Consider the following 27,067-nt stretch of genomic DNA (forward strand, 5'->3'; position numbering starts at 1 on the left):
AGAATGGATCAATCAAAGACATTTATTCACTTCTTAAACTATCCTAGAGGGTGTCAACTTGAGTTTTATGTAGAGGCACCTTGAATAACCATTTAGGCTTTAAAGGTAACTGGGGAGTTTACATGGAAACAAACATTTTCATGAATGTTTTGAGAAGGTATATGAATTTTAGTTGCTCCAGAATGTTTTGAGTTATATTTTATTTTATGCAAGTGAGTAAACCTTAAGACAAAAGACGGAGTTCAAGTTGTGGTAAATTTAATTTTGTACTTTAAAAATGTTCTTACTGAGATGTTCAGGATCTCCATGAAGTATGGTAAAGCACTGCAGTTGGACTAGGAAAAAGGCAACAAATACATCTGCCTAGAAGCAAGTAATATTTCTTAAATGCCAACAAGTTGATTAAGAAGAAAAATGTAACATATCAGCTTAGAATATATTTATTATTTTAGAGGAAAACCACGGTTAATACCATTACCAACTTTTTAACTATTTAAATAAACTAATTTTAGGAGTAATTGTATAGTCATTTCAGAAATTGTATATTTGGCATGTATAAGTTATAGTGACATATGGAAGTAAAATGCCTTTAAAGAATTTTTCAAGAATAAACTAATTTAGTGTTTGAATGAAAAGAGTTGGAATGGAGATAGTAATAGTGACAAACTGATTTTAAAAAAATAACTCTGTTCTCTAGACTAGCATTAATTTTCTTTTTCGTACTTTTTTTAATGGCCAAACTTACGGCACAGTGCTACAACTTCCCTACTTGGTCACTATATTATGCGTAGATGTTTTCCAATTTCAAAAGTAAGAAAAGTGATTTTTAAAAAACATATATGCAATACTTAAACATTAATAAAGAGAGAGATTTTACACCTATTGTTAAGAATGAGTAGATAGATCCAGGAAATTTAAATATTATTAAGTGATGCTTTTTAAAACAGGTCTAGATAAAGTCAAGCCAGAATGTTCTTTTTATAAGCAGAGCAATTCCATGGCTGAGTCCACCATGTTCATTCCTCCTTTCATTTGAGAGAGACAGTAGTAATGGTAAATTGAATTGTTTATTCCATTCAATTATTATAAAAATTATGTGACAGAGAACCCTGTTAATAAAATGCAAGTGAACTCTAAGAGGTAGATGTCAGATTGAAATATTGTATTTAAATTTATATTTCTTTTTACCAATAGCTCACAGTACTATGAATGACACGGATGTCCCTATGGAAACAACTGAATGCATTCAAGGTCAAGGAGAAGGTTACCGGGGCATCATCAATACCATTTGGAATGGAATTCCCTGTCAGCGTTGGGATTCCCAGTATCCTCACCAGCATGACATAACTCCTGAAAATTTCAAGTGCAAGTGAGTAAATTAGAGAAATATAATTTCAGTAGGCCCTGGGGGAAATGAGGCAGAGTGGTTGCTTTTTACTAAGTTCTGTGTTAGTGATCCTTAAACTTTAGTGTGCCTAGGGAAAATTCAGCAATGAAAAGGCAGATACATCCACCCAGAGACTTTGATGGCTCAGGTCTGAAATTTGGACTTGAAATATTACATTTTAACAGGCACTCTTGGTGATTCTGAATCAGACGGTTGATGTACCATCCATGCTTTGGGAAACACATCCCTAGGATTCTGATCACAGCTTTGCTCTTGCAGGTCTATTTAATAAACCAATTAGTGGTAATGATAACCAGGCAAGTTTCAAACTAGTGCCTTCTTAAATTTTCATATTAACTTTAGGGGAGATTACAAGGCACACCTTGATTTCAATCAACATTGTAAACTGATGAGTTTTCAGCCTTGAAAAAAATTATTTTTAAAATTTTGAATGAGTGATTTTTATTGTTTCTAAATTTTCTTTAAAAAGTGGGGAAATAAAACAGCTGTTTAGATGAGCCAAGCCGAAGAAACTGCCCTTGAATATCAATTACATGGTTGTTATGTTCTTCTCCATGGCTGCTTTTCTTCACCACTTGACTTTTGTTAGACAGACAGCCACAATGCCATGTGTTTTTAAATTGCCCACCTTGTTATTAGGAACATAAAATGATTGCTTTTAAAATTTATAACACACGTGTCATTCATAATGGCTTTGCTGAAATAGCACCTATAAATAACATATATTGCCTTTATGTAACCGGTTTTTAATAAGAGAGCTTAACATTTCAAGATGGAGAACTATGAACATTAGTTGGCCCATCCACTGGAGAGGCGATATCGTCTATGGTTTTTTATTTTATTTTTAGATTTTTAAAGCCAATTCAGAGTTCTTTGCTTAGACAGTAAATATTCATCTGTTATGTTTTTTAAATTATTTTATAATAACAAATTTATAGTTGCCACTCTGGGGTTTATTTCCATCATTTTCCTCACAGTAATTCACTATCTATTTTTGACCCACGTGTTTCATACCTCAGAAATAAACATAAAAGTAGAGAGAGAAAAGCAAATGAGAAACGAATAGTTAAGGGAAACAAAGGAGACAGTGTCAGCGCCATGCACACTTTTTGTCAACTTCTAATGACTGGTAATACTCAAGTTAGAGATTGTGTATGTGTAAGTACCCAAATGAACCTCATCTGTAAGAAAAAAGATAATAATTATAGAAATTGAATTCACACATTTCACAATTAAAAATGATCAAAAGTTTAGCTGTTACATGTTATTGGAATTTAAGCCATTCTTTCTTAATTGGTTATTTGGTCAAGGTAACCAAACATAAATGTCAAAAAACCAAAAAGTGAGCTGTGTTATAAAACTGATAAAATCTGACTCAATATTTTACTCAGAGTATTGATGCATTTACTGTTTGTGGGCTAGCAGAGAATGGAATACTGGTCGGGTATCTCTGGTTGTACTAAACACGATTTGCCCCAAAACTGAGACTCCTTACAAATGACGGACGATCTTTAAAACACTATTTGTAGGGCAGGAATAGAGACGTAGATGTAGAGAATTGACATGTGGACACGGGTTGGGAAGGGGAGTGTGGGACAAATTGGGAGACTAGGTTTGACATAAATACACTATCATGTGTCAAATAGATAGCTAGTGGGAATCTGCTGTATAGCACAGGGAACTCAGCTCGGTGCTCTGTGATGAACTAGATGTGGGGGGGAGGGGAAGGGAGGGAGGGAGATCCAAGGGGGAGGGGATATAGGTATACATATAGCTGATTCACTTCATTATACAGCAGAAACTAACACAACACTGTAAAGCAATTTTACTCCCATCAAAACAAAACAAAAAACAAAACAAAACAAAACAAAACACTATCACTGAACAATACTGCCTGTGGTGACTGTACATGAATCGTATAATCATTAATTTGCTTTAATAATTGTAAACACTTCTTTCTTCAAGTGAAGGGAAAGAACTTAGAAAAAATATTTGAGCAAACCTTGACTCTCATTCTTGCTTAATCTAGATTAATGAGGTGCTTCTAGATATAGATTATAAAAGCGGGCCTAAACTAAGATTTTGATAGCCTCAGATCTCTGTTTAATTATCTTGCCTTAAATTAACAACTCGAAATAATTTAACTAAGCAATTATTCATCTAAAATTGCAAATTTGCATACACTCTATGTAAAATTCAATGCACGTATTTTGTACTGACAGTTTTTTTAAACATGAGTATAAATTGGTTAGAAGAAAGAAAAGATTTTCTTCATCTTTCCAGTTAATAATTTTATAAGAAGGGTAAAGGCTTGAATATAGGTTATAAATAAGAATATTTGCTATACAATGGCCTTAGCTATTGGCATTCACTGTCCTTACAACCTTAAATAACAGTTGTGTCAGGACCTATTTTGGCTAGAAAAACTATTACCTGTTGATTTTATAACCAAACTCAAGCTTCTTCTTTAAAAACTTTTCAGTTTCTAATGGTCAGTTTGGATAGTAATAAAAGTGTAGTATTTTTAATTGGGCCTAACTGAAATAAATAATGTACCTTCCAATAGACTGAATATTAATTTTGTTAAATTATTAGCAGGGATTTACGAAAAGAAAGTACATGCTTTCTTCAAATTAGAGAGCATTATCAGGAGAGCAAATCATAAATTCCACATTTTATTTAACATGAACCTTGCATTAAGGTAAAATCCTCTTACATACAGTTAATATTAGTTTAGACTTTTTCCTTACTGTGAACTCTAAATGTCTAACTATATCATTGGTAAAAGAAAGGAAGTACATGTATTACATTGACAACTTTTTCTATAGTTAGGTTATCTATATTGTAATTAGGATTTAATTTTACAGAAATATAAAATTGCATGTTGTAATCTCTAAATCAAGAAAGAACTACATTGGAATTAAAAGAAATCTATGAAGTGAATTAAATAAATCAAAGAAATACAGAATTTAAAGAAGAAATATCTATCATGTGTTTTGTGGCAAATGTTTGAATAGGTGGAACTTCATTTTTAAACAAGAGAAATTAAAGACTATTAATTATAATAGCCTTTCTTCTGTAAAGAGAATGTGTTTCTACATTATATACAGTCCATGAAAAAGTAATAACAGACCAGTTTTTAAAAATTGTAACAGCTGAGAGTCCACGTCTTGAAAATGAGTGAGAAGAATGAAGTGGTACTATTTCTCTCTTTCACGAATCAGTAGTGTTTGTGTGAAACTCCAGGTCTGTGGAAGAAAAAGAATTCTGACATCTGACAGCATTTATTTCCGTAATGTGGGCAGTGTCAGTTGTGTATACTGAATTCTAAACTGTTATAACTATCCTAAATCTAAAATGTAGGGCTCTATTTATAGAATGCATACATACTAGGATTCTAGAAATGTAATAACACTGACTTCACCAATGTAAGAAACCCTGGCAATTTACATTAACATGTTTATTCTCAATAGGGACCTAAGAGAAAATTATTGCCGAAATCCAGATGGGGCTGAGTCACCGTGGTGTTTTACCACTGATCCAAACATCCGAGTTGGCTACTGCTCCCAAATTCCAAAATGTGATGTGTCAAGTGGACAAGGTAATAGCTGACATTTTGCAGTGTGGGCATGATTAAATTCAGTGGAAATGCCTAAATGGAGTACACATTACAGCAGAAGACTTATTTCTTGTTGCACTGTTAGCAAACAAAATCACCAAGCCTGGAGTTGGATTTCTTTTATATATTAATTTGTTCACTATCCCTTTATTTATTTGAATGTATACTAGTGCCAGGGACAGTTTTAGGCACTGTGGATATACCAGTAAACAAAACAAAATTCTCTTGACCCCACTGAACTAACGTCCAGCAAACAAAAACAAGCAAAATTAAAATGTAGGTGGGGATAGTAAGTTAGTTTGTCTAAGTGCTAGAGAGATAAATGTCCCAGAGTTAGAGGGAGGAGGATGTTGCTATTTTATCTTTTAATGGTCTGAGAAGATCTTACATATTAAGGTAACATTTAAGGAGGACCTGAAATAAGTCAGGGAGCAGCATGTGCCACATGCACATACTTGTAAAGAGCATTCTAGGTAGAGGAAACTGCAAATGAAAATGGCATGAGATGGGAGAGTGCTTGAAAAGTTAAAAGAAAGAAACAGCGCATCGTTGTGGCTGGTACAGAATGAGCAAGGTTAGAGAGCAACTGGGCTAAAATTCCATAGGCCTAGTAGAAACTGGAAGGATTTACACTTCTACCCTGAAAGGGGAGAGACTCTGTTGTAGGATTCTGAGACGGGAACTAAATGATCTGTTTGACTTAAGTTTTAACTGGATGACTCTGGCCGCATTATGAAAAATAGCCAGAACTCCTGACAAAGGGCCAAAACAGGGGAATCAACTGAATGATTGCTTCAGTAATTTAGGCAAGAGACGAGAGTGATGTGGACGGGGGTGTTAGTGGTAGAGAGGATATGTAACAGTGGGATTTGGGATAAATCACCATTGTGCTTGGAAACATAGACACCATTGAAAATAATTGTTTCAGGGAGCAGTGGTTGAGAAAAGTCACATTGAAATAGGTTTAAAAAATCATTTGTCAAAAATTAATAATAATGGGCTCTGGGCATTTATTGGTATATAATGAATTAGGAGTTATGATTTTTAAATAATCACATTCTTTCACATAAATTTAATTATGATGGTCATGGCCATGGTCAGTCCTAAATCATTCTAAAAAGTCCAAGCCAAATTTCAAACTCTAGTTCATGGATTTATTGCCCTGTATATACTTCTTCCATCCCCTGACTTTCCTCAGTGCCATTTTTTGTGAACAACTCTGAAAACAGTTGTAGAGGGAAGAAGAGATGAGTCCCTTTTCAATCAATTTCACTCTTCTTGGGCAGACTTTAAAGGTCAGTTGGAAATAAGTAGTTGAAACCAATGATTAAGGAAGGTTTGGTACCAGCTGGATCTTCTTTGTCCCTGCCTTAGTCATTTAAAAAATTACTGATAATTTCTGAGTGATAAGAGGCAAGTAAGAACAATTGTTTTATAAGCTTCTGATGTGTATTAAGATGCTTTTATGTACATATATATCACTTATCAAAGATCAGGTAATAGAATATGAGGATTTGGGGTTTTGAAAGTTAAGCTGATGTTACTGCTTATATAATAGAACTGCACATTAATAGATGAAGAAATTAGCTTTATGGAATTTAAATAACTTGCCTGAACTCTCAAATTAGCACAACTGTGAGTCACTCAAATTCTCCTTAAAATGACCTTTCCATTACTCCATGCTTTTTCCTTTTCATTAATACTTTAACAATATTATATTCCTTTTCTTTAACAATATATTATACCTGATATATGCAACAATGTGCTAGGCTCTGTGGGGCAATTTGAATATGAGTAAGTCCTACTTAAGAGACACTGTTAGCCAATTCAACATACAGCTGTGAAATTTTAACAGAGAGTTATGTCATTGTATAATACTGCCAAGCTAGTAGTATGGATTGTTACATATTTGATATGTATGCATGCAGGCACACACACACACACACACACACACACACAAAAGGATGTTGCTCTTGTCCTTCTCTCTATATAAGGAAATATAAATTCCACATATAGGTTGATGAGTTAAAAACTTTTGCTCAAATCTTGCAACATCTGATTTAACATATATATAAAAGCTCTTCCAGTTGGATATTAAATAACTCCGTTAAAAAAAAAACTGAAATTGCAGAATTTCTTTAAAAATGCTGATAAAACACAGTGTATTATACTATATAAAGTACATTTAAGGCAGGAAACAAAACATAATTCACAGCTTTAAATATTTATATCAATAATATACATAATGAAGACAGGAGAATGAAATTTCCCACTCAAAGAGGTGGAGGAAAAAGTAAACCAAAAGCAACACATGAAAGAAAACAACTAAGATAGAAGCAGACATTAATAAGGTAAAGAAAAGAAAACAGTAGAAATAATGAATAAAGCCAAATGATGATTCTTTGAAAAAATTAACAAAATAGACAACCACCAGATAACTGACTCAAGAGAGGAAAAATATATAAAATAATAATTATGAAGGCAGAAATAACCAGTGAAACAGGAAAACATGAGATTATTTTATACAACCTCATGTAAAAACTGAAAATGAAAGTAAAATGGGTAATATACTAGGAAAATTCAAGTTATTTGAATTGACCCTGATAGAGAAAGAAAACGTAGACTCAGTCCTATTGAAGAAACATGGAAATTTACTAATAAAGTATTCCACCATAAACACATCATGCCTAGATGAATTCATAGACCAGGTGATCTCAATGCTGCATAAATTGCCCTGTAGCTTAACCAATGCAGTAAAATTTCCAAATTATTTTTATGATGGAATTATAATATTGAAACCTAAACATGATAAAGTTATCACATAAGAAAATTATAGACTTATCTCATTTGTAAATTTATTAATAGAAAAATCTTAAATGAAATTTGAGTGAACAGTTCAATAAAGAAATTAAGCAAATAATACATAATGATTGAGTGGAGTTTAGTCTGAGAACAAAAATGGTTCAGTTTTAGAAACCCATTAATATAATTCATCTTAGATGTAAGAAAAACAACCATATAACAAATCTTAACAGATTTTGAAATTACTGTGACAAAATTCATGCATTTTTCATAAAAGTACTCAAGAATTTGTGGAATACACACATACTTACACATACACCCTTATATCCACTCATATATATATATGTGTGTGTGTGTGTGTGTGTATATATATATATATATATATATATATACACATATATTTATATATAGTATATACACATAGATATATAGATGTAGATGTAATCTCAGTCATAAAACCACCACTTACTTGATGGGAAAACATTAGAGGTATTCTTACTAAGGCCAAAAAGAAGACAAGAATGTCTAGCATGTCCTTTACCATTTAATATTGTAAATATAAGTTAACATTATATTTCTCTTTAACACTGTATTGTCGATATTATTTTATACAATACAATAAGCAGGCATATTTATTGATTGAGTAAAAAGGCAAAATATCTTTGTGAAAATGATGTAATAGTAATATACTTGGAAATCTGAATTCAAATAATAAAAAAATCACTAAGGTAGCAGGATAAACAATTAACATACAAATATTAATAGCATTCATATATGGTTTTGAAAATCTAATTAAAGAGAAAACTACATCTATAATAGGAAACAAAACTGAGGAAAACTTAGGAATAAACTTAGGAAAGTTTTGCAAATCTATGTAATTAAATTTTAAATTACTACTGAAAACCCCAAATTGTACTTTAACATGTAGAAAAACATCCCTTGTTCTTGATATGAGAACTCAACATCATAAATACATCAATTCCATCTAAGCTAATTTGTAAATTTAATGTGATATTTTCTGATATCAAACAAATTCATTCTAAATTTTTTCTAGGAGAATAAACATGTAAGTATACTAAGGAAAACTTTGAAAAAGAAGAGTGATTAGAGGTAAATAACCCCATCAGATGTTAAAATATTTTTTAAAGAGTTTATAATTAAAAGAATGTAGTTCTAGCATATGAATAAATTGAAAGAACACAGAATCCAAAAATAGACTCCTTACTGAGATTATATTTAAAATGTGGCACTATATGTCACTGGGTAAAAATAAACTTTTAAAATATAATAATGGATCAATTTGGAAAAGTTGGAAAAATAATAAAATTAATCCATGCCTTGCACCATACCCGAAAATAAACTCCAAATGGATAAGAGATGTATACCATATATATACTAGAAGTAAACTTGGAAAAATGCCTTTATAACTTAGATGTGGCGATATGCTTTTAATTAACACTAAAAATCTAAAGGCAATAAAAGAAAAAAATAATAAGCTACATCAAAAACTTGTGATGGCAAAAAACATAAACAAACCCATCATATTTAAATTCCAAAGACAAATTTGGAAATGTCTTAAAATGTATATCACAGACAAAGATAAATTTTTTAATATATAAAAACTGTGAAAGTGAAAAGTATGTAGGACCAAAAAATTAAATAATGGACAAAATACATGAACAGAAAGATTTCTTTAGAGAAAAACATAAAAATTCCCTTAAATACATGAAAATTATGCTTAAATTCACATGTAACAAGAAAAAAACTAAAATATAAATATTGAGATTTTTCATAATATGAGACTTTTATTTCTCACATATAAATTCACAAAAATTCAAAAGCTTGACAATACTATCTTTTGGCAAAGCTGTATGGGGAAATGAACTCTCATGCTTTGCTCTTGGGAGTGCAAAAAAGATAAAATCCTTATGGAACAGAATATTACAATAATTAAATTACATATACATTCACCTTTTGGACCAATAATGCACTATTTGAATATACAGCTCCAATAATATGCAAAAACGTATGCACGAGCTTTTTATTGCAGCATCTTCTGTACTAGCAAAACAACCCAAATCTACTCTGGCGAAGTCACACAATGGAATACTGCAAATTTGCAGAAAGAATGATAAAACTTTTCATGAACTAATATGAAGTGATTTTCAGGTATATTATTAATTTAAAAAAAAGCAAAGCACTAAAATATATATTTGGCATTCTATTAGTAATAAATAAAGGGATTTACTACTAGTAATAAAGAATGGGATATAATAATACATATGTAGAATATATATACATATAATTATATATTTATATTACATATGTATATATATGTGTGTGTGTATACATCTTTATCAAAACAGTAAAAAAAAAAAAAAAAAAGAAATACAAGAGCCATAAACAAGAAACTAATGAAATTGGTTACTTGTAATGGTGGGTAGTAGTGGGTAGAAATATGACACAGAAGCAAGAGGGAAAATGAGAACACTCTGAATACACACTTTCATATAGTTTTGACTATTAACCAATATTAATGTTTTAATAATGTATTAAATGTTCAAAGAGTAATCCCAAGAAAGATGGAAAAAAACACAGAAATGTGCCTATCTGTATATCAAGTAGATACTATTACTACAGAATTTAGAAAAAAAATTCCAAATAATTTTTAAACACAATTTTCTGACTATATATAGCCTCACTGGAATACATTTAAAGTTAGATAACTTTAAATACCTTTTGAACTTTAAAGTGTAATTTTGCTGTATTAGGATGTAGCAGCTTTAACATTATTTTGTGTGCATTGGAGAATTCAGAAAATGAGAAAAGATACTGATGTTACCTAGAATCATGGTTCTCACTATGGGAGAAGAAATACACAAATGAAGAGGAGACAAGGAAGAACTCTGGAGTTAGAGGGATCAGTTACTCATGAACACACACACACACACACACACACACACACGCACGCACACACTTCCCAGCTCTATCAAATGAAAGGGACTAGAAACAATGGTACCAAATAGCAATGAGCACACGTAGCACCCACGTCTTCTCCTTACCTTTCATCACTAACATAGACAATGGCTCCTTGGTGAAATTGAAGATTCCAGGCCTGGGACAAGAGAAACATAAAGTGAAGCTGGAATATCTTATGCCAGCAAGTTAATAAGTGCTCAAAATTTATGTCTTCCTCTCAAAAACCCATAACCCAGATCTAATCATGAGGAAAACATCAGACAAACCCAACTGATGGACATTTTACAAAATACTAGTTCTCCTTAAAACTGTCAGGATCATCAAAAAAGAAAGTCTGAGAAAACTGTTACATCTAGAAGAGCCTTAGAAATCATGACAGTTAAATGTAATGTGGTATCATGTGGGATCCTAGGACACAAAAAAAGTACACTAGGTAAAAACTAAGAATTTAAACAAAATATAGTTTTCAGTTAGTAATAATGCATCAGTATGGTAAATAGTTGTGAGAAATCTATCATACTAATATAAGATAGTAAAAGTAGGGGAAACTATGTGATGTATTAGAATTTTCTGTACCAACTTATAACTCTTCTGTAAATTAAAAACTATTCTAAAAAAGAGTTTACTAAGAAAAAAAAAAACCTAGCTCATATTCAAATAAAACGGTGGTAAGGAGGATCTCTTTCTCTAATACAGAAAACACAGGTGTAAAATCAAAAATGTATCAAAGAGCAGTACCAATATACCGCATTGCACAATTGCTTTCTTCAGTAAGAAATTATCTGAAGAATTTACTACCTAACAGCCAAAGGTTTAACCTTTCCTAATGTAGAAAAAAATAGCACTGTCAGAGGAAAATATTTTAACTGATATATTCTGCATATGTACAAGAATTGGATTTTACAAATTTATGCTTTCTGAAGACAATTTTATTGTATATGGTAATGACTGCTATATTATGTGTATCAAGTCCTATCCTATTTGAGTTTTTATATCTAAGTTCAAATTTATGGATTCTAAAACATGACTATTGAATATATTATTATATTTCTTTTTTACTAAATTAACTAACTCCTGGACAAATTATTATTCATTTAAAAATTGTATTAGAATTTGTACCTATTATTTATTCTAATCACATAGCGTATTTAAAACCAATGATAATATATTATGGCTTACCAACTTTAAACCAGAGAATAATCTTAATGTTAATGTACATTTGTAGATAACATTTTATAGTTAAAACTAGTTTTTATTCATATAAAAATTAGAATTGTTAAATAGTTATTATTAAAATATGCAGGATTATTTCAAAATATGGAATAGTGTTTATTTTCAAATGTAGAACTGCAACTTACATATTTGAAAGAACTTAACTTCTTTTTATTATTTTTTAAAATTCCAAATATGGACACTTCTATAAATGTTTAATAGAATGCAAACTGCTCAGTTGAAAAAAAGTGAAAAATAAAACCACGTGGGAAATGATAAAAGACACAGGAGCCATTTTAACATGGCTTCCATCGGCTAAAGATGGAACAATTTGAGCATCAAAATGAACGACAGGAGTTGTTGCTGTCCATATTTACATTACTACTTCGACTAGTAGACTACTACTACCACTGCGACTACTACTAGTAGTAGTAGTACTACTTAAACGGAAGGAGTAGAGGCGAAGGAAAAACTTTCATTTACAGAAGAATAACAAGAACGAAAGAAAAGCAGGAAATAAAAAAATTATTTTAAAACAAGCAGAGTAATAACTGATTCATGCAAAATTAATCAAAGTATGCCTAAGCCATTTTGTGAAAATTTGTTTGGGAATAGGAGGTAGTCAGCCTCAAAGGCCTCAACATTTTTTTGTTTGTTTTTCTTATATATGAAGAGAAGTTTTTCCTTTATACCACTTAACCAAGTTATCAAACTCATCAGCGATAATCGAACAAACTGACATCATGTGTCACATGAAATAATCCTGAAAAAAGGACAAAATATCACCTAGGCAATATTTCTGTATTTAACTGGATTTCATTCATGAGAAACTAATCAGGCAAAATGAAATTAAAGAGCATTTGTGAAACAGCTGGCTTGGATGACTCAGAATGTCAATCTCACGACAGACAAAAATCAAAACACAACAAATGTGACTGGTATACGAGTGCTCATTATATCATTCTTGTGACTTTCCTATGGAGTAAAATTTTTCAGTAGAAAATATTGGAAAATATATATGTCACTCACAAAATTCTCATTTCTTTGGTGTCCCTAGGAGCCACTCATTTAATTTTTTCTTTGAGTTTTTTTGAATTTGTAATTTGATACATAAACTTTCATTTTAATGAAGAAGAAATTTGACGAAAAATAAAGATATTTTATGAGAGATAGTTAAGTGTCTTTGCTTTGTACAGATTTCAGTGCTTTGTTTTAATTTTTATGTTGATTTGCATGAATTCATATGCTTGTAAAAGAAGTCTTTGTCCTATACTCCCTACTATTCATTAGTCTTCTTTCCATATATTTTATGTTTAGATTGTTATCGTGGGAATGGCAAAAACTATATGGGCAATTTATCCAAGACACGATCTGGACTAACATGTTCAATGTGGGACAAGAACATGGAAGATTTACATCGGTATGTAAATTTCTTTCTTTCAATATATAGTATGTAGTGATAACAGCAGATAGGTGTATTGCGGTACATTGGTATTTCTTTCTATTCATTTATATATTATAGTAAGCTAATAAAAACATTAGATTGATCGTTCTGTGCAACTCAATTTAACATTTTCTCTCTATGTGGCAAACAAATAAACAATTCAAAGCAGTACATATTTATTGAGCATTTACTGTGTTCTGCTGTGTAACAGGTGCCTCGGGAACATTAACAAAAAGAACATTACCATACATTTGGGCTCCACCTTTAAGCATGATATGGTCATACGGAGAAAACAATTACACACTGGACAAGACATTGTATAATGAAATGCCAAATCTAGTGTTTCAAATAGTACATTATAGGATTATATTCTCATAATTATTTAATTATTAATATCAGTTTATAAAATTGATAGGTGACCATCTTCATGTGTATACATGAAGATCCTTAAAATTCCACTTAACTACTAAAAACTTATTGAGACATGTTTCCTTGTATAGCTTTATTCTGATACACACGATTTTTCTATAATTAAAGAAATGGATATGTAATTGAAAAAATCTATATATTTCAGAGAATTAAAGATTTTGACATTGGACATATTCACAACAAAAGCAGTTATCTTCCACTTGACCCCAGCAGTAGTGCTAGTGTGTTTGAAATTACAAAAGTCGTAGGAGACATAGTTGCAACATAGAACAGATTTTTATTAAATATCCTGGAATATATACAGCAGGATTAAAAGAAAAATGGTAGTGTCATTTAATAAAGTATCTACAACATGGCTGCTTTCTGTCAGTTGTTACCTCATTTGACCATCATAATCCTATATGGAAGATATTTCTGTATGTGTGAATAAGAATTTAAGGATCCAGAGAAGTTGAGTCATTTTGCTCCTGGTTCCACTTTAGCTTTAAAGTTCTTATTCCCTTTCAAAATTTACTCACTAGTGGATGATATTTTTTCGACTAATTTACTTCACAAACAAATAGTGATACTTCTAAAGCAGTGTTCTCTAACATAAATATGCAACTGACATATGTAATCACACTTGTACTTTTTAAGTTTTCCAGTAGCCATACTTACAGAAGTAAAATTAAACAGGCAAATTTTTAAAATAATGTTTTTATTAATCCAATATTTCTAAAGCTTTTCATTTCAATATGTATTTAACATAAAAATTATTGAGCTATTTTACGTTTTTATATTAAAGCTACAAAATTTGTTATATATTTATAATTATAGCACCTTTCAATTTGGACGAGCCACATACTAGCTTTTCTGCAGTTACTCTGGCTAGTAGCTACTGTATTGGACACTGTAGCTCTAGGACTTCAAAGTTAAGCAGAATTCTGCCATCATGGATCTCACTCTAGTATGGAATGTCAGAAAACAGCAAATGCCAATGTCATATTAGAAAATCCACGAAAAAAGCACAACTTATGTTATGGGACTGCAAACAAGTGACACCCACACTTAAATGGTCAGGAAATTTTCCTACAGGAAGGGATGTTAGTTGGGACATACGTAATAAGTAGGAGTTGGTCAAAGGAAGTGTAGGAGGAAAAGTACATCAGGAAGAAGAAATAACTTGTCCAAAAGCCCCAAAATGGAAGTGTATAAAAATCACAAATAACTTTAATAAGGTTGAAACAGTATAATTTGGTTAATGTCCACAGAGAAGAAATTCTCCAGGGGCAAAACCATACGGGACCCTGTAAGCTGCGTTAAGAAATGTGAAGAAAAAAGAAATGAAATTGAGTTATTTGTAGTGAGGTGGATGGACCTAGAGTCTGTCATACAGAGTGAAGTAAGTCAGAAAGAGAAAAACAGATACCATATGCTAACACATATATATGGAATCTAAGGAAGAAGAAGAAGAAAAAAAGGTCATGAAGAACCTAGGGGTAAGATGGGAATAAAGACACAGACCTACTAGAGCATGGACTTGAGGATATTGGGAGGGGGAAGGGTGAGCTGTGACAAAGTGAGAGAATGGCATGGACATATATGCACTACCAAATGTAAAACAGATAGCTAGTGGGAAGCAGCCGCATAGCACAGGGAGATCAGCTCTGTGGTTTGTGACCACCTAGAGGGGTGGAATAGGGAGGGTGGGAGGGAGACGCAAGAGGGAGGAGATATGGGAACATATGTATATGGATAACTGATTCACTTTGTTATAAAGCAGAAACTAACACACCATTGTAAAGCAATTATATTCCAATAAAGATGTTAAAAAAAAAGAAATTTGAGTTTTATCCTAAGCATTAAAGAATTTTAAGCAAGAATTGGCATGATTAAAATTAATGCTGATTTCAACACTGATATTTTTAAAAGCATTTTTAGAAATATGGTGGGGTGGATCTAGCTCTTCACGGACTTGTGAAAGACAATTGTAACCAACTCTGCCTTCAGTGATTCCATATTAGAAGTCTGACAGTTTTATGGTGGAAGTAGTTACACTATAGAAATATGCAAGGACAACAAATAAAGACCCCCACCCCCATACACACTTCAGGGTGCTAGTTGTTAAACATTTACCAGCATACCACTGGAAACACGTCACATGTTTATTCAGGGATGCAACTGTTATAACTCAATTCATTGTATTTAGGTTTGCCTTTGGAAATAGTTAAAAGTCATTTGGAACCAACTTGTAGTATACTGATGAATGATTAAGTTGCATGGTACCATTTTGATTTAAGAACAAACTATGACTGAGTAAAGAGGTAATACTGTGTGGTGGTTTTGAACACTGACTCTGGAAAGAGCCGTGTGTTCAAACACTTGTTCTACAGCTTAAAAACCATGTGACCCTAGAAAAATTAATTGTCCTCTGTGGATTTCAATTTCGTCAAATGCAAAACTGCATAATCTTCGAGCCTGTCTCATCAGGTTGGTCTAAGGGCATATATGTAAGTCATCTGTAATAGAATCTGTCACATAGTAAGTATTGTATGTCTTTATTATCGTATTGGTCCAAAAAGTAAATCCAAGTTTAGTAAGACAGTCCAAGTTTCTATGTTGAAGCTTTTCCCAATTTTTTTAAGATGACACATTAATTATGTTCAAGCATGGTAGTAATTAGTAATCCGAAACAAATTAAGTTAGGATGTATAGTTTTCATGACATGGTCAGGATGGCCATGTGGAATTTGACTTCATTAATGTTACTGAGGTGAATGTAAATATTGATGTTATATGAGTGGGCATGGTCTTATAACATACAGTATTTTTGCTTTACTATTGTCATAAATTTAGTTAAGATGTAAAATGAGAAAGGCTGAAATGTTACTCAATTATCTGTCAAAAAATCATATTTTGTAACTGTATGACCAGTGAAATTTTAGAATTTAGTAATTTTATTAGCACATTATTATTGTTTTCAGTGTACCTTCCAGTACATTGTCACAGTAATGTTGCTAGTGTTGCTTCTTTACATGTTTCTGAAACATGAAAAAAATACTTTTGCAATAGCTTGCATTTTCTATGCATTTTCTAACTTAGATCTTTGCCATCTGCTCCTTTTTTGGCACAGGAGTATTGTTACCTTGCCAGTATAGTTATTAAATAGAAGCAAAGTCATAAAATCTTTTACAACCTTATCTATGCTGATTATTCAGCCTTATTCCTGAGTTAAAGAACATCCTTCCAAACTGCAAGAACAACAACAAAATAAGTCTCAAAAAAAAAAAAAAACCCAAATTCACAGCAGGTAGCTTGTGTTGTATCTGTAATGAAAGTTATGCACTAGGATTATACCTTCTTCGTGACATTTTGTTTCTCTTGGACAAGATGTGCATTTTGTGATGTTCAGAGTTTGTTGTTTATGCAGGCATATCTTCTGGGAACCAGATGCTAGTAAGCTGAATAAGAATTACTGCCGGAATCCTGATGATGATGCCCATGGTCCCTGGTGTTACACGGGGAATCCTCTCATTCCTTGGGATTACTGCCCTATTTCTCGTTGTAAGTATATTTTGTGATCTTTTTCAGGTGAACCATTTTAAATATACTGCATGCCCTTTAAAATGATACCTTAACCAGAGGTGGAAATAGTGTAGGAGGGCTAGAGTTGATCCCCAAATAAGGATGCATTCCAGACAGCAACACACATACACACAACTTCATCTCTCTTCTAGACAAGGGGACAATCTGCTGACCTTTTAAAAGAGATTTTCCTCCCTCAGAAGATTCCTATTTGGAATTCAGAAGTAATACATGGCCATTGTTCTGACTGGGCTAGAAAGACCTCTCCACCCCCCCAACCCCACCAATAAATACTAACTGTTCAGCCTCTGAAAGTGGCAGAGCTCTTAGCAAAGTCCCCAGCCCACTAACAGGCCCATAAACAGATCAGAGATAGTTGTGCTTCCATTTTCTTCTCAGCTGTTTACGCCAAGACTAAGAAGCTTAAAGCATTCCATCTATTTCTCTGAGCCAAGATGATTTTGTTTAAAAAGTATTAGCACATAAAGTAAAAGATATACGTAAAATGTATAATATATGTCTGATACACTTCTTGTAAAAGAGCGCCTATATAGCAATAAGAAAAAGATGAGATGATTTGAGAAAACTGAAGATGAATTTTCAAGAATAAACTTAATAAACAAATGAAAAGATATTAAAACTTAATTGTAAGAAAATATAACAATTATAATGAAAAGATAAAAGCATAAGAAATCATTTCCACCTATCAGGTTGGCAAATAAGAAGATGATTGCTAATGCCTAATATTAGTGAGAACCTGGGTAAATCAGACTCTCTCAATACTGTGCTGCTCTGTGTACTGGGAAGCCTGTATTGAAGTCAGTTTGGGGAAACGTATCAGGATTTTCAACCTCTGCACGACTGACATTTTGTGCTGGATAAACCTTTGTTATGGGAGGCTGTCCTATGCATTATAAGATGTTTGGTAGTGTCCCTGGCCTTACCCACTAGATGTCAATAGCATCACCTCCACTGAGAACTGCTAATGGAGAGTAATGTATATTGAGATGAAAATATACCCTCAATATGTTATTGATTGACTGAAAAAGACTTATAAAGCTCTCTTAGTAGCAAGAGACCATTTTACTGTAGTACATGTCTCACGGCTCAGTTTATAGCAGATATCTTTTTTGTTGTTGTTGTTTTTTTTTTTTTGCGGTACGCGGGCCTCTCACTGTTGTGGCCTCTCCCTTTGCGGAGCACAGGCTCCGGACGAGCAGGCTCAGCGGCCACGGCTCAGGGGTCCAGCCGCTCCACGGCATGTGGGATCTTCCCGGACTGGGGCACGAACCCGTGTCCCCTGCATCGGCAGGCGGACTCTCAACCACCGCGCCACCAGGGAAGGAAGCCCTATAGCAGACATCTTTGAACACTATGTTAAACTGCCTTCTTGTTTAAAAAAGACATCGTTTTATATGTTCAGTAAGAGTCCTGTTTTAAGACTGTTTTTCATGTGAGACAGGGCAGTAGCAAGTACCTTGAAAATAGCAGCAAAAATACTCACTTTAAAAGAGATTAGATTGAAGAAATGATGTTTGCTTTAAAACAAAAAACACAAACACAAGTCTATATTTTCCATAATATACATCAAATTAAAGAGATAATTTCTCACCATAAATTGTAACACTAGTCACGTTTCATGAAATTTTAGCATAAAAGCAAACTTTTAAGATATGATGTTAATCAGTATCTATAGTTAAAACTTGGAACTTCCCAATGTATTTTTAATAAAGAAATTTTCTATAATAGTAAGTAAATATATGTTCACAAAGAAATAGTATTTCATATTGTTATATTTCATTTCATCAGCTTTAATCATAGCCTTTCAAATTAATTAGTGTTCTCCTAATGTTCCTAACTTATCCCAGATTAGGGTTTGCATAGGTCCTGAAAATGTTCTTTTATAGAAAATGTCTTTCTGGTTTTAACATTAAAATAAACAAGCAAACAGACCAACCTTTCCAACCTCTCTGGTGTACAAAAAAATTTTTTTAATGGTGAAAGTGTTATTTTTTCTAAGTATTAGTTTTATTTCATGGTACCTCTTTGTGAAGTTTCTACGATTAAGAATAATGGAGGCTAATAGACTCTTCAATGACCTAGGAAGAAGGATAAAAGTCAATGACTTGGCTTCTAAAACAAGTTCTATTGCTTTCCCTATAGAATTAAAGATTTCTAAAAATCACAGTAGCCTAATTTTAGTATGTAGATATAGTTAAGAGTAAAATGTTCCCATAGAGAACTGTGATTTGGTTTATAAATTTGAGACAAGACTCTAATAACTTTAAAGTTTTTAAAACATATTTTCAACTAACATTTTTAAACTAAAAGTTAGTAATGTGCTATTGAAAGACTTCAGGGTGTTGCTAGTATTTGATTAAATGCTATTGCAGATAATTCATTTATTTCAATGTATTCTGAACATTAATTAATTTCAACAAATATTTTTACACTGTCATTTTTCTAACTAATATTTATAGCCAGGATTTATTTACAGTTTTCTTGCTGGTGAAAGGCTAATAAAATTTATCTTTAGAAGATTTGAGTTCTTATTTATTTAACTTCAGAGACTATACATCATTTTCATACTGCACATTTGTATTACAAAACATGTAAAGGTTTGTATTCCTTTTTTAAAAATGCTTACAAAATAATATTTAACATATATTTTTAAAGTTCTCAAGATCCCAAAATAAAACTGTAGAAATGTCTATATTTGCCTATACGCATATATACAGTATATCTTAGAAAATTCTTAAGTATTAAGAGAGCATAGTGGTTTAGAGTTTCAACTCTGATTCCCTGGGTAAGGATTTTAGTTCTATCACTTTAAGTGCTTGGGTAAATTACCTCCACCTCAGTTTGTATTTATTTATTCATTTGTTAATAATTTTAAATTGTGCTCCTATTGTGTGCAAAGCCCTATATATCATTCTAGGTATAGAAAATATAAACAATGTTTCCTACACTCAAATCGTCTTCAGTGTATAGAGGAGACATTTTACATACATAATCGCAAATAAAGTCATTTAAATACATACATATTAATATTAAAATATATAATAAGAATGGGAATACAAATGTCAGCGTGGAAAAAGGTGTGCTGTTTATAAAGTTTCAAATTTGAGTTGAAACTTTAAGGATCTATTAAAAGAAAGTTTTCTTTATGGTTTCCGCAAGAGCACATGTTTGATTCTGAGGCCATATAAACACACACACACTCATACTCACACACATTCCTACACTTCCATAGGAAAAACTTTTATCATTGACATGTTTTCCTTCTTCAAATTTAAGGTGAATCAATATAAAGTAAGATTTGTATCATATATATTTGCTCAGATTAGAGTACTATGGTGGAGACATAAGGGAAAAGTAAAAGAGGAGAAATGAAAATAGTATTTTAAGGTAAAATGGAAAAGGCCTCGAAAGCAGGAGAAACTAGAATGCTTTCAAAAAATTCGTAATCTAACCAGCAACCCAGATTCTCTAGAAATCTGATTTTAAGTGGTAATGCAGCTTCTTCTAAATTGTGAGAAATATTGGCTTAGAGGAAAATCTATATATATACTCTTAATTATTAAAGCCCCTAACTGATAAGATCTACACATTTTAAAAATTTAAATATTTTAGTAAGGTACAATAATGAATGAAATACTTTGTTGACGTACTAACTTGATGCCTAGAAATAGGAAACTTGATATGCAATTAAGAATACAATGAATAGTGTAGTCTTTCGCACCACAAACGATACAAAGAATAAATATCTAGTTTTTTATTTTAGATTTTTTATGTAAATAACTTGAGTGGAAAAAGCAATATCCTTGATGTTTTAATGACCACAGTCGGCCTCCATCCTAATTTGTACTGTGAACTAAAACAATGACCTCAGCTGACTCTAAGACAAAACCACCCCCAAGGATAAACTAAAGGGAAAGGGAAATGATGAAATTTGTATGTTCACCTTTACACTTATTCACTTAAAATATCTAGATCTGGAAAATGGACATAAATAAAAACGCTTTAGCATGTATTAATTTTCTCAAGATTTCCCATAAATAAAAATCAGATTTGCATCTATTACAAAGGAATCCATATGCCATTTTTGTTTTGTTGCCGGTTTATTTGAGCTCAGGGCACTTCCAGAGACTAACAACCAGCTGGGTCTAAACAATGCCTGACTAAACTCTTATGTCATCAATTCTGGACAGTAACACACTAAATTCCAGGAAATGTCTTGTACCTCATTCATTACTACTTAAGTATTTTCAAACCCTAGCATCCTCCAAGCCTTTCTCTTGGCAGCAATTAAACCCCACTCAGCAGGGAGGTTGTAAAAAAGAAGTAAGTATGAAATTTTAGTTATAATTTATTTGCAGTTTCTGGTATTTTTTTAAAATACTTTTCCCCTTACTACCTAGAAAAACCAGTCTTTGAAATATACTAACAAAACATAATTATATTTGGCTATCCCTCTTTTTCCATGAGTGACCTTGATTTCCATCTTCTCGAATTTTTAAAAAAGTTTTCTAAAACATAGGAAGTTTTAATTATCCTTAACCATATATTAAAAAAAAGTAATTTTCAGAAAAAATATAAGTGGGTCAAATTACAGTAAAGCTATGTAGTTTATCTATATGAATGGCCCAAATAAACAATAATAAGCATTAATGCTGTTCAGTGGAATGTTCATTGTGTACGATGTTTGGCATCTTGGGAGAATGAGGCAGCTCCTTGTTGCTAGCAGTGTAATTCAAACTGCCAACATCCATCAAACCACATACCTGATAACCTTCACAGTCATAAAACAGAGCTTTCCTCACATGACCCACTACCAGTAGGTGCATGCTTTCAACTTTGTCTAAAAGTGATACATAATTACTCAAAAGAGTATTATTGCATTTTATTTTTGACTAAAATGTAAAGAATTGTAAATTATCCATTCATGGATATTTGGAATTCAATACACAATTCTGGTTCTATATGACAGAAATATGTATGTAAAAATTATGTATATACATATATATTTGTTTTTACAGGTGAAGGTGATACCACACCTACAATAGTCAATTTAGACCGTAAGTAATCTTTCAAAATAATATATCTGAGTCTCTATGTGTCAGAAGTGATGTCATTATTTTCTTCATAGAAAAATAACTTATCATTATATAAACTTCCATCATAAAAATAAAATAATCTATTTTATTTTATTTGAACACTTTTTTTCTGTGTGCATGTGTAAAGGTGTTACAAAGGCAACTGCATACTGAATATCAAAGTTCAATGCTCTGTCACAAAATATGTTATATTTAACTTTGAAAAAAAGCATGTATATTGCTTTTACCTAATTGGGGGCAGAAGGTATCCATTGGACTTCCACCATCCTTTAAATTAAATCAGGATGCTACAGTCAGAAAGAATGAAACCAGAAGCTTGGAAAGTTATGCAGTGTCTTTATCCTGCTCTATCTTTAAAGATCTTTGCTTGCTCTACAACGCAAAAGATGACACAATCTGAGAGGTTCAGTTAATCCTCAGCTTAAGAAAATCTGTTGGGAGCTGCTTGTATCTGATTTTCACACATTTCTTGGGCTGAAGGAAGTTACTCAAATGTTTTGATTTAAGAGACCACCTGCTGTGTCCCAGGTTGAAGAGCAAATGGAAATCTATTTTAGAGCATGGACAAGAGTGGAAAGGATAAGGCAAGGAACACCGAGGAGGGTCAGGAAAAAGTTTACTTCAAAGAATTCTGAATTATATCTTTTGGATATAATGATTTAGACATAATTATGTCATTTGGATAAAATTTCAATTGATATAACTTTGGTAACATGTTGCAAAATGGTTCTACATTCTTACTATACAAATTCAGGAATAATAAACCAAATATAGTTTTTTTAATTTTCACTTAGGCTATTGCTTTTCGTTGACATTTAGAAATAAGCACTGTAAATAACATTGTTCCATTTTATGTTGAGGTTGTTAAGGGAAATACAATTAATGTTAGACCTGAAGAACTTGTACCTAGTGAGCAAAGCCACTGTCACTATCATGGTAATGCCGTTGACCTTGAGTTGATTAGTTTTTCTGTGTTACCCATCTACTTAGATGAGGATAGCAAACATTTTGGGCCTGATTTGGCACTGTAGTTATGCTATTTACCTTCTTTTGTCCAAAATGTTCTTCTGACACAATTACAGTAGTTACATTTGTGTAGTTACCATTGCACTAAAGAAAGCTGAGAGGCACGGATTATGTCAAAATGTTTTATCAAAATGTTGTGTTTGGTCCTCTTTTTAGATCCTGTAATATCTTGTGCCAAAACAAAACAATTGCGAGTTGTAAATGGAATTCCAACACGAACAAATGTAGGATGGATGGTTAGTCTGAAATACAGGTAATTATTAATAGATACAAATCATACATATCTGGGTTATTTGCAAAAGTTATATTCCCAGCAGTATGGCCATGTGTAGTCGTGCAGGTTGTGCCCTCCACAAGGCACCTGTATGGGGGGGCACAAGAGGGGACTAATCACATTCTGCTTGCCAAAAGCCATGGATTTTGCAATTTGTGCCTCCAGAGATGGTGCCATTTTAAATGTTTACAAAGGTCCCATATGTGTTTGCATTGTCCCTGATGTGGCACTTCAATTCTCGTAAAGCAAAAGACAACTACACAGAGAACCTACCTATACCTTGATATCACCATATAGTTCTAATACTTATGTTATTTATTTCCCAATCTAGTATATTATGAGATTATTTTTTAACTTGTCTATGCACAATCATATCAAAAATTTTATATTTGTTTTTAATTTCCTTTTTATTGTCATTCTAATGAAAAATAGCAATAATTTAAAATTCTAGAACATTTTATCATTAAGGAAAATATTAACAAATTATACTGATAGTTGAACAGTCTTGAAATTATAATATTCAGTGTGGATAAAAAAATTCTTGACATGTCTATTTCTCAATGTTGTAAGAATCAATGCCATGTTCTATGTAAAATTTTTCAAAATATACTATTATACAAAATTAAGATTAGTAATTATGTTGTAAGAATTAAATATTGAAAACAGGAGTTAGCTTAAAACCTGATCATACAACTTTCTGTATACTACACATATTATACTGTATGGTAATCAGAATGTTAAAATATCTTTGTCTATATCTATCTGTATTGGAACCTCATCATGCAACATACTCCAAAGTGCACCTGAATTCTAGCCACATTTTCCCTTGTTTTCAAGACAACCCATGTTTCTCTCTCCGAGCCTTTGTGCTGTGGTTCCCACTGTATGTTTTAGCTTTCTTCCTCTGTATTTTATGCCTGGAAAATCTTTCATTCTTTAAATGCCAACTGGAATATCTCCTCTTTTTGGACACCCTCCCTGTTCCTTTACCTCTAGCCTCCTAGAATAGAGGAAGAAAATCCATTTTTTTAAACCATAACCAAATCACAGTGGCATTAAATTAGAATAGAGACAACTTGAAACTGAAGTTTTTTTTAAATAAGTCAATTCTTAACAAGCATGAAGTTTATATCCTTTGATGTGTATATGACTTTAGATACCAGATATCTTCTGATGGCCTAAAGTTCTCTTTTAGTGTATCTTTCTTTCAAGGAGTAACTCATCAAGTTTTATAAATATTTATGTTGATAATTGTAGGGTAGCTGTCCTGGGTGTGTAGTACCAAAACAGATTTATGAAACTCACCAGAATATTAAAGCTGATTGTGCAATATGAAGACTTAATGAAGGCTGTACAACTGGCGAGGGGGGTGTTTTATTTTCTTTATTATAGAAAATGTTCCAAGAATCTACATCTCTGAACTTAATTAGAGAATCTTTGCAAATATCATTACTCGAGAGAAAAAAAAAAGACAAATACTTTTCAATTTATTCTTATTTAAAGGAGACTTCCTTTGGAAGTCTCCATCCTTGGAGAAGCAGGTGAAACTGTTTTTCATCAGATCAGAGGAGTATAAATTTTTTTAAAAAAACTACTTTTCCTTTTAAATGCAAGTTCTTAGTAACAACAGCTGTTTAGCTATTCTTCCAAAACTCACAGAGAGGAATAGAAATTCAAACTCGATATATATTCTTAACCTCCTGTGTGGTACAGACCATAAATAACTGTGGTCTTAGTCTGGGAACCTTATTCTATTGCCCTCTGAAGCACTGAACATCTGTACTCTTTGGAAATGTAAATTGTGAATAGTTGTACTTTTTTCCATGTGTCTGCCAAAAAATAATGGATTTACAGATTTTGGATACATCAAATAAATGTTCTAGTATTTATTATTCTCTACAAATAGTTTATAATTTCCTAGATCTGTCTTGCAAAATTGTTTTGATTTTATAAATAAATGTTATATTGTTGGTCTTAAGCTGAACAAACAAATTACTCCAACTCAGTTATACTCTAAGTTAATATATCAGAACTACATAACGGTAATGAAAGAAGGGAATAGCTCATAAATATTATATATGGTTACCACCAGATGGTTTTTAAATAAAAACTCAAATTTGCAGTTTTCATAATCAAACACTGAATTTAAAATAGGTCTAATTATCCTATATTTGTAGCACATACTTTTCCTCACAAGGATAGACACACACACACACGTGAACATATGTGTTGGGAATGGATCCTCGTGTGTAGTGACAGGGTTCCTCATACAAAAATAAAGTTGCTTTCATAAAATTGTAATCACATTATGAAAAAAGTTCGAATGCTATAATTATCAAATATCCTCCTTCTGATAAAAGGATTACTTGTTTTATTCTAGTTGGGTTAATGTCTACATTTTTCTCTTAATGTGTTTAACAAATGGAGCCATAGGTTTTGCATTAATTGGCAGGCACCCTTTCTGCACAGACGTTACTTGTTTCTCTTTCCTCTTTCTCTTAGAAATAAACATATCTGTGGAGGATCATTGATAAAGGAAAGTTGGATTCTTACTGCAAGACAGTGTTTCCCTTCTCGGTAAAGTATTTCAGAAACCAATATTTGTTTTGAACATTTAAAAATATGTATGGCTTCCACTTAGCTTTTAGGTTTAGAATGTGTATTCATTTAACAGTGATTCACCAGCATAGGGTGAACAAATTAATTTCTTTTTTTTAGATTTAGCTTATAAAATTTACCTTGACTTAATTGATACTTACTTATGGGTGATACTTCTGTTCACCTCTTTCCACGATTGGCACTACTCTCATTTGAGGAAAAATTTTGCTAGAATTATGTTAATAATTTTTACCCCAACCTCCTTCTTGCACTGTATATTTCTAGATATTCTTTTTCTGAATTATCAACAAACTTCTCTCAATCCTCACTTCTTTCTTATGTAGAACCAGCCTCAGAATAATACTGAGAATAATTTTCAATGGAAATTCGCTTAAAGAAAAAATAAGGAGGTAGCATTTGTAAGCTTACTCCTTGATTCCCATTAAGGTCACATTGATTTTTTTTAGTATAAATATTCAATCTCTATTAACAAACCAAACACACACATTTGAGATAAAAAAGAAATTTGCAATAAATTTTAACTCATGTAATGTGCTTTACCTGAGAATGTTTCATAAATGACCTACTCTCTAGCA

At 32.1% G+C, this 27,067-nt stretch overlaps 1 protein-coding gene across 5 annotated transcripts in view; it reads left to right on the forward strand.

The window, feature by feature from the left end:
* HGF (hepatocyte growth factor) overlaps positions 1 to 27,067 on the forward strand; it is an 81,464-nt gene that overhangs the window by 47,069 nt on the left and 7,328 nt on the right. For 4 of the 5 annotated variants that reach the window (XM_082631866.1, XM_082631867.1, XM_082631868.1 and 1 more), the window contains 7 exons: positions 1,195 to 1,369; positions 4,882 to 5,009; positions 13,338 to 13,440; positions 17,302 to 17,435; positions 22,496 to 22,534; positions 23,756 to 23,852; positions 26,376 to 26,450. In XM_082631866.1, coding sequence (XP_082487992.1) covers positions 1,195 to 1,369; positions 4,882 to 5,009; positions 13,338 to 13,440; positions 17,302 to 17,435; positions 22,496 to 22,534; positions 23,756 to 23,852; positions 26,376 to 26,450 — 751 coding nt within the window. Of the gene's footprint in view, positions 1 to 1,194; positions 1,370 to 4,881; positions 5,010 to 13,337; positions 13,441 to 17,301; positions 17,436 to 22,495; positions 22,535 to 23,755; positions 23,853 to 26,375; positions 26,451 to 27,067 lie in introns of those variants that run through there. The other variant, XM_082631870.1, reaches the window with a different exon arrangement.

Source organism: Mesoplodon mirus (genome assembly GCF_964341445.2).
Source record: "Mesoplodon mirus genome assembly, chromosome: 9".
In the NCBI taxonomy this organism is placed as follows: Eukaryota; Metazoa; Chordata; class Mammalia; order Artiodactyla; family Ziphiidae; genus Mesoplodon; species Mesoplodon mirus.